General features: G+C 32.5%; 1 protein-coding gene across 1 annotated transcript; it reads right to left on the bottom strand.

Annotated features, from left to right (window-relative positions):
• Window positions 1-4,094: 4,094 nt before the first annotated feature.
• On the bottom strand, window positions 4,095-6,540 carry LOC107776221 (putative indole-3-pyruvate monooxygenase YUCCA8). Its single transcript, XM_016596095.2, has 3 exons — window positions 5,645-6,540; window positions 4,979-5,350; window positions 4,095-4,644 (listed from the first exon to the last, which is right to left on the bottom strand). Exons 1-3 carry the CDS (start codon window positions 6,293-6,295, stop codon window positions 4,420-4,422), a joined length of 1,248 nt encoding a protein of 415 aa, XP_016451581.2. The 5' UTR covers window positions 6,296-6,540; the 3' UTR covers window positions 4,095-4,419.
• Window positions 6,541-8,744: the final 2,204 nt, after the last annotated feature.

The raw sequence follows: 8,744 nt of genomic DNA, 5'->3' as shown, positions 1-8,744 counted from the left end.
ATTTCCCAATTTTTGTGTCTTTGATTGCATATTTCCTATCATAAAAATACCAAAAAATAGTTCTTTCTTTATTTGTGCATTTTAGGAATTAACTAACTATTCAATTGGTGAATTAATCTAGTTAATTGATCATTTGAATAAGTTACTTAATTAATTTATTTGTTTGTGTAAATTTAGTTTAATAAGTAGGATTAAGAAAGAAATTGGGCCAAATTTGAAAGAGAAAGTGGCCAAAAGTGCAAGATAAGGGGCTGCCTTTGAAAGGGTCCGGAACGACGTAGTTTTGCCTCAAAACTACGTCGTTTCATTAAGTGACCCAAGATCAAATCTCATCCATTGATCACCCATTGATCTAATGGTCCATATTTGATCTCTCAAGAGGTATTTAAAGCCTCAAAAATCTGAAAAATTCCCTCATTTCACCCATAACTCTTTCTCTCTTCTCTCTCTCTCTCTTCTCTCTCTTCTCTCCACCGCCGCCGCCGCCGCCGGAAATCACCCACCGGCGGCGGACCACCTCCAAACACCTCCAATTAACACCATATAATCTCCACAACCTCCTCTTCCCATATCTACAAACTAATTCCTTCAAAAAACTCTCAAACTCCTTGAATTTTAGATCTAAGAAACTTTAGCCGCCACTTTTTGGTCCAAATTCTTGAAGCTCCGGCCAACACCACCCTACAACACATACATGAATGGATAGAGCTCCACGCGACCTATCTTTTCCTACCCATTTCACCCCCAAAATCCCCGTCGCCGCCGGCCCGCTCCTCGCCGCCGCCACGGCTCCACCGCCTCACCACCGCCAAAATGTCCCGAACCCCCACTTTAGCTATTTTTCGACTCAAAGACACTCGTTTCTTTTGACCAGATGCTGAAACGCATTTCGTTCTAGCATCTACCCGAAAGAAACATGCATTTCGGAGTCGGGTAGTCGCCTTTTAGCATCTCCGGAGTCTTCTCGTGGCTCGAACGGCTTCAAGCATACTTGTTAGGTATAATCATCATCTCTTTAATTAATTTCTGATTTTTTTTTAATTTATTTAGTAGATTAGTTTCTGATTTTATTTATTTTATTTATTTTTTCTGCTTTGGTTATTTCTTGTTAATTAGAGTTTCAAGTTAGGTTTATTTAATTAGCTATCTCTATTTAGTTTAGTGGTTTGTTAGATTCGTTATTGATTTAAACATGATCTTTAGTGTATTAGTTAAATCGTTCACTTAGTTAGTCGATTATTTAGTTGTTGTTAGTCGTTGTTCGATTATTAACGATGCTCGTTCTGTTTTGAGCATTAGTTTGTGAATTTAGTTGTTTGTTTAGTAATTAGTTTGCACAAATCCAATTCATTCCCATCAAGTTGGTTTTAATACTTAGTTCAATTACGTTTTTAGTCTCGTCTATACTTTGTCAGTTCATAGTTGTCCAAGTTTGATTTGTGTTGAGCAAGTAGTTTATTGTTGATGGTTAAAATCTGAAGTTTAGTTTATTTTATCACAAAATAGGGTAATAGTAGCTTACTTTTACTAGTAGGGTGGCTGAAAGGATATTTTTTCTCCTTGCTTCTGACACAGCAGATTTTCAGGTTGTCATTTCACCTCTGGGACAGACCTTGAACTGTGTTTAGCACACAAAGTCAGTCGTTTGGACATATTTTTGGTGAACCAAAATCTGTCCAAAAATCTAACTTTATTTGCCTATTGAAAGGGCTGCTTTTCTCCTATAAAAGGGACTCTTTTATACTTAGAATGCAGAGATCCTTACTCACTGAAAAGGGGGACACTCTATTACACACTCTATCTTATACTGAGACACATCTTGGAGAGTTGCTTAAAGACATATATCTTTGAGAAAAATCAGCAGCTTAATACATATAACAAGCTGAAATTTCAGAGTTTTGTGAGGATTATTTGAGTGCAAAAACCTCGAGAAAAATAGAAAGATCCCTTAGGCAATTTGTGAAGTTGATAGCTACCAGTTTCAAGCATCTTTGTTGAGTTTTCTGGGTTGTCTTAACACTTGAGTTGCTGCTGTTTCTACTGTATTTGCTGCTGAGTTTTTTTGTTGCTGCACTGCTGTATTTTATTATTCCACAAACCAGGTAACTTTCAAATTCTTATATTGCAGATTCTTGATGATAATAAGAAGGATTTGATCCCGGTTTGGTTGATGGAACATATTAGATCTGATTTTGTTTCAAGATGAATGTTATATTAGTGTTATCATTATGTAAATCTGTTAAAAATTAGTTAAATTATCATTTTCTTCTTTATATATGTGATTGAAATTGTATTATGTTAAGATTACTTCATTTAAGGAAAAGATAAAAAACCACTTTTAACCATGTTTGTTTAGTAGGGCTCTTTTCCGTGAGTTACTTTCATGGTTCATGTATAATTATCTAAGAAAGACTTCTAGCTTCAAATGTTTTGATGCTTTGAATTATAGTCAACATAATATTATACTTAATATAGTTCTTCTCTTTAGCATTGAAGTATTACCGTTTTCTTGTAGTTTTTATATTTAGTCGTGGTTTTTTATGTTGTTAATGAGTGTAGTTTGATTAGTGTCATGATTGGTGTAGATGAGTAGAAATATTATGTTAGTCTTTAAGAAATAGTTGGTTAAGAAGATAAAAGATAATAATTAGCATGTAAGTTTCTTTTATGAAAAAAAAAAATTTTAGTTTGGACATCAATGTAAGAAGCAATTTGGGCTTAGAAGAATACTTGTTATTTTGTGGTGTCTTGGTCATCGAGGCTCTTAAGCAACATTGGCCAAATAAGCTAAAATTTGTAGGCCCAATGACAATAGAAAGCAAGATGGGCATTTTCTTTAAAACCAATAAATTATCTTTTGTTAAATAAAATAAGTGGCCCAATACCATGAAAGTTTAACATAAGCTTACCCGGATTTAATGTTTTGCATTAGTGAAAAAATTATTTTTAATAATAATATTTTTTTTCCAGTCGAACAAGTAATAAATAAAAAAGAAGCGCTTTTTAATTAATTTAAGCGATAGGCAATTTTAGGCACGTTTGAGATGTAGACCATGTGTTCATACACGGTCCTTGGTCGATTTTGTTTTTAATAAAGTAGTCATGTGTGCATTCCCGCTCCTTGACTTTTCAATATTAATTGTATTTAAACCATGTGTACCGACACGTTCTTTGTTTTAATACATATAATCAAATAAGGACTTTGTGTGCTTGCACGCTCCTAGGCCAAAATTATTAATTATTAAGCAGCACTAGACAATAGTAACTTAAGGCAAATAATACACACTTTATCCAAAAATAATTCAAGCCAAATTTTAGTCAATAAAAGCGACCGTGCTAGAACCACGGGATTCGGGGAATGCCTTACACCTTCTCCCCGGTTAACAGAATTCCTTACCCGGACTTTATTTTCGCAGACCAATAATAATAGAGTCAAATCTTCCTTTGATTAGGGATTCAAATAAAAGGTGACTTGGAACACCAACAAAATCAATTCCAAGTGGCGACTCTGTAAATAAAATAATCCCTACTCAATTTTGTCACTTTAATTGGAAAAACCCTTTAATCCACACAATATTATTTTGCGGGTAGAAAAAGGAGTGTGACACTATGTATAAGAATAGGTTAAAAAACACTACTAAATAGTGAATTAGCAATACCAAAGCTAATACATATATTATTTTTCCTAATATATCCTACCAAATGACCCCTTAATGCTTTGAAAAATATGCATAGAAAGGGCAAATTTGGGAGTCATTTTCTCGTTCAGGTTTTTCTCACGACCCCTTAATGCTTTGAAAAATATGCATAGAAAGGGCAAAGTTAGGAGTCATTTTCTCATTAAAGTTTTTCTCAGTTTTCATTAAAAGCTGCACCAATATGAATGAGAGAATGGTTATTTTTGTGTCTATTAATTTGAGTCTTATGTAGTGTATCTCACCATAACTTTTGGTCTAAATCAGTGCTTTTATTAAACAATAAACATGAAATTCAGAACAATCTTACTAAGAATACTTTTAACAATAAAAGAATATCATTTGATTAATCATTAGTAGTAATTGTACAAAACCAAATATGTACAAAGGGTCAATATATATATATATATATATAAACAACACTTCCTATAAATTTTCTTTTTTAGGATCCGATAACTTATGCAGGACCGAACTTTCCAATGGACCGGTTGCTACTTCCAAATTCCAATACAAAACGCCCAAACTGTACCAAAACTTGGACTTTTTGTGGAGAAGGCTAATTACACTTTTTTACGGGTTCGAGGCGTGAAAGTAGTCATTAATGTTTGTATTAGGGTAGGTTATCTACATCACATCCCTCAGGGTACGGCCCTTCCACGGACGCTGCAGCGTGAACGCGGAATATCTTATGCACCGAGTTGCCAAGTATATTGATTTGATTAAATCAAGAGGTATATATGCATCCTCTATGTGTGGGAAACTTTTGCTTTGTTTGCTTAAGATCTTGTTTGTAAACCTTGCCAATATCTTGTGCAATTCTAATAGCATCAGCAGAAGCACCAGCTAGCCCTCTCCTTGTGAAACCAACTGCATATAGCCCAGATTGTCCTTTCCAACTATTTGGAAATGGTGCTTTTGGGAATCCATTATTGGAAAAAAATTCACTTTCCTGTATAAAATATAACAAAATAACATTAGGCCACTATTCAAGAATATTTCATAAAATTTCTTTTTTTTCATCCCAAATTTGACACTTGTACGTGCACGGTTATCTAAGGCTGATCATTAACTGTACTCGACGGGTTCTCAAACAGACATCATAACTCTTCTTATTGATGAAAAATTGTGTTTTGACTGAGTTAAGGTGTTTGTTTGACAACCCCTCAATTAAAGGGCCCGGCCTAGAAATCCGTACAAGTACGGACGTTAATTTAGGTATTAAACCAAATTTATAAATAAAAAAAGAAAAAAAATTGATATGAAGGAGTAGAACATTTTCTCACCTGTAGCCAATAAGGGACATTGCTGCAATAACCAGTTGCAAGAACAACAGAATCAATTTCAAGTTTTTCACCATTGACAAGTTCAACAGTGCCACATGAAAACTTCTTGATTCCAGGGACAACATTAATTTTTCTTGATCTAATTTTTTCCAATGCACCAATGTCCAAAACAGGAGTTTTCCCTTGTGTGTTCTTGAGTTCCAAAGGACCAATCGATGGCCTTTTTAGTCCATATTTTTCAATATTTCCAAGAATAAACCATGTCAAAATGAGTATAATCTTGTCAACTAGCCAAAGTGGTAGCCATTTCATCATAAACATAGCTAACTCAAATGTTGATGTCCCAAAGATTTCTCTTGGCAAAACATGAACCTGAAAACAGAGCCAAACTCCATTAGAATCCAAATTTTATAAGTAGTTTCTTTTTAGCTGGAAGCAAATTCCAGAAAGATTTAACTTTATATGCCGACAGTATAGAATTTTTACACTTATAGAGTATTTTAACTCGATGTAACAGATAACCTACCTTAATTTGTTATTAACAACTACGTGTAATTATCTTTTGTGTTAACTGCCCATGAAAAAGAAGATTAGTAAATTGAAAAATAAGCTTACTACAACCGGTTAAAATATATTATAGTGTACAGCTATGTTTAGATTACTTACCGAGCTACGACAAGCTATTGATGGTTGAGCATTGTGGTTACAAAGATCAAGAGAAACTTCCATGCCAGAATTTCCACATCCAACAACAAGAACTTTTTTCCCAAAAAACTTCTCACCACACTTATAATCACAAGCATGAATCACTTCACCTCCAAATTCTTTTAAACCTTCAATATTAGGCACAACTTTCTCAGCATTTTCTCCTGTAGCCACAACAAGCCACTGGCAAATATATTCAACTTCTGAACCATTTGGAGAAATAGTTTTCACCTTCCACAATTTGCAAGATTCATCATATTTTGCAAATTTAACACACTCGTTGAATCTTGGATTAATGTTAAATTTTCTAGCATATGATTCAAGATATTCAATGAATTGTTTCTTTGTGGGGTACTCTGGGTAGTGTTGTGGAAATGGGAATTTGGGTAATTGACAGAATTGTTTAGGGAGGTGTAGTTTTAATCTATCATAAGTTTTTTTCTGCCATAATGATGCAATGCAATCAGATTTTTCCAAGATTACACAAGGAATTCCTTGTTCTTTTAAACAAGCACCCACAGCTAGTCCTGATGGACCTGCACCTACAATAACAGGGCCATTTACCCATACACATTTACTAGAAAAGAAATCTTGATCATTGAAGTTAACCATGTTTGCTGATCTATTGTGTAAAACTCGACGACTGACTTTGGAAGCAGAACACGAACCTATTTTCGCTATTCTTGGTTTTTTTATTACTCAATGGTGGAGTGAAAAAGTTGACGACTGACTTTGGAAGTAGAATACGAACTTATTTCCGCTATTCTGGATTTTTATTGAGCAATGGTGGTGTGTAAAGATATTGAATGAAGAGGAAGTTGGTTTTGTTGTAAGTTTGTGTTTGAAATTGAGAACTAAGAAGGTGTTTAAATAGAAGTGTTGGTAGTGAGATATATGAAAGGGGCATGTGATAGAAGGTGAGAAGCTAATGACTTTCAAGGGGTCATTCTCAAATATAATCATAAGCTAAATTTTGCCAACTATTGTTTTATTTGAGTAACTAATTGATAAATAAACTATTGGTTCATACTAAAATGTAACTACATTTTTATATTAGATGTTGGGGCGGACCTAGAGATGCGGGTTCGATCGAACTCAGTAATTTTGGTTCAAACTCTGTATTTATTTTTAAAAATTCATTGAACATGTATAAATTATTAATTTAGAATTCAGTAACTTAGAAGGAATAGAATCTCAAACTCTTTAACTTCAAATCTGGCTTCGCCTTTGATTAGAGGGAGAGTTAACTCTTCTCTTATTCTCTTTCTCTTTGCCTTTTACACTTCTTTCCCCAGTTTTGGATGATTTTTATTGAAGAACTCAAAAAATCTTTAAGGTCAAACTTAGCTAGCATTGTAGGAAGCTGACTGGGATATAGCGAGGATGTTCCTGTGTATAAATTGGGGGATTTTTAATTAAGTCCGATTAACTTATATACACAGATGGTATCTAATTAACTTTTATACTATTGTTAATTTAACCAGTTATATCAAGTTATTGACTTGTCTTTTCTTATGTCACATGCCTTATTTTATAGGTAACTAGTCTTTACGGTATGCGCGTTGTACGTGTACCTTAGGTTAATGAGTACAAAACTTTAAAAGAATTATATAAATTTAAAATCGTGATTGAGTTTTCATTAAAAAAAGTACAAGTTTTTGAAAATAATAATCTTTCCGTATTTTCCTATATATGTGTTATTTTCCTATTTTTAATTTATACATAAGTACACTTTTATTTTAGGACTCCTATATTACATATATAGCTATAATTTTTATATATTTTCCTCATTTAATTATATAAGTATTATCTATCATTTAATGATTATTCTACATTTCATTTGGTTTTATCTATGTAATTAGGGTAACTTGCGTAAAAATGCATATATTTGGTTAATGTTCAATTTTATATCTTTATTCTAATTGAAGGCCCTTAACGATGCAAATTATATGGGGAGCCCTTTTTTATTATACAAGTTAAAAAGAATATGTAAAAATCTAATTCAATCAAACCGGGATGAAAGGAACATGCATTTAGAAAGATTTCAAAGTCCAAAATATAGGCAAAGGATTTATATAAAATAAAATTTTGATTTTGAGTTCCTTAATATTAAGAGTTTTTACCCTTCAAAAGAAAGATTTAATGATCAAATTCAAAGTCCTAATAGAATTTAAAGTTCTAAATAGTAAGACCCTCTATCTACTTCAAATAAGGAAGAGTTCAAAAATAAATTTTAGTTGATCTAAAATTCCTAAAACTTAGGCGAATAATTAAATGACTATTTTGTTCAATGTAAACTCTATTTTAAAGGGTAAAAATGGTGAACGTTATTTCGCTAAGGGGTTTTGTGCTTTTAATATAGTACTAGTTTTAGGGACGCGCATTTTGCGTGTTTCCAATATTAATGAAAATAAATTCTTTTAAAAATAATATAAATAATAATATTTAAAGTATATGTATTTGAGTTGCAAAATAAACATTGAGTAAAATTACAAGTTTCTTAAAATTATAAATGTGATTATGTTTAGGAATTTGAAGTCACTCACGATGGTTCATCCTCTTGTTCCAGTTGGTTCATGTCATGCCACTCATCGGTCATCCTATTATGATTTAAGAATTTGATTTTTAATTAAAATCCAACTCATCATAATAAGAATCAAGAGTCGCAATTTGTTATCATTAAAAACTTAAAAAGTTATTTACTGCTACTTTGCATACGTCTGTGCTTTAACAAGCTATGTATTTTGCGTGTGTACACTGCCTTAATAAATTTAATTTTTTTTAAAAGTTCACCTAAGTATTATATTTATATTCGCTTTATACAATAAAATACAAAAGTTAAAATGTTATTAAAAATCCAAGCAAGCAAGACAAATTTAATAGTTCGATTCAGCTGGTTATTTTATTAAATTTATATCATAGCAATTTTTCGATTACTCTATTTTGTATAACAAAAATAGACTTTTTGAAACCGTCCCGGTCATCTCGATTTCTCTTCGGTGTCGGTACGGTTCGATTAATTTTTGATAATTTTCTTAAAATATCATGTAAGCGTCGCTAA

The sequence above is a fragment of the Nicotiana tabacum genome, chromosome 17 (genome assembly GCF_000715075.1).
Source record: "Nicotiana tabacum cultivar K326 chromosome 17, ASM71507v2, whole genome shotgun sequence".
Classification (NCBI taxonomy): Eukaryota; Viridiplantae; Streptophyta; class Magnoliopsida; order Solanales; family Solanaceae; genus Nicotiana; species Nicotiana tabacum.
Note: the sequence above shows the minus strand (reverse complement) of the source record. Positions and strands in the feature narration are given on the sequence as shown.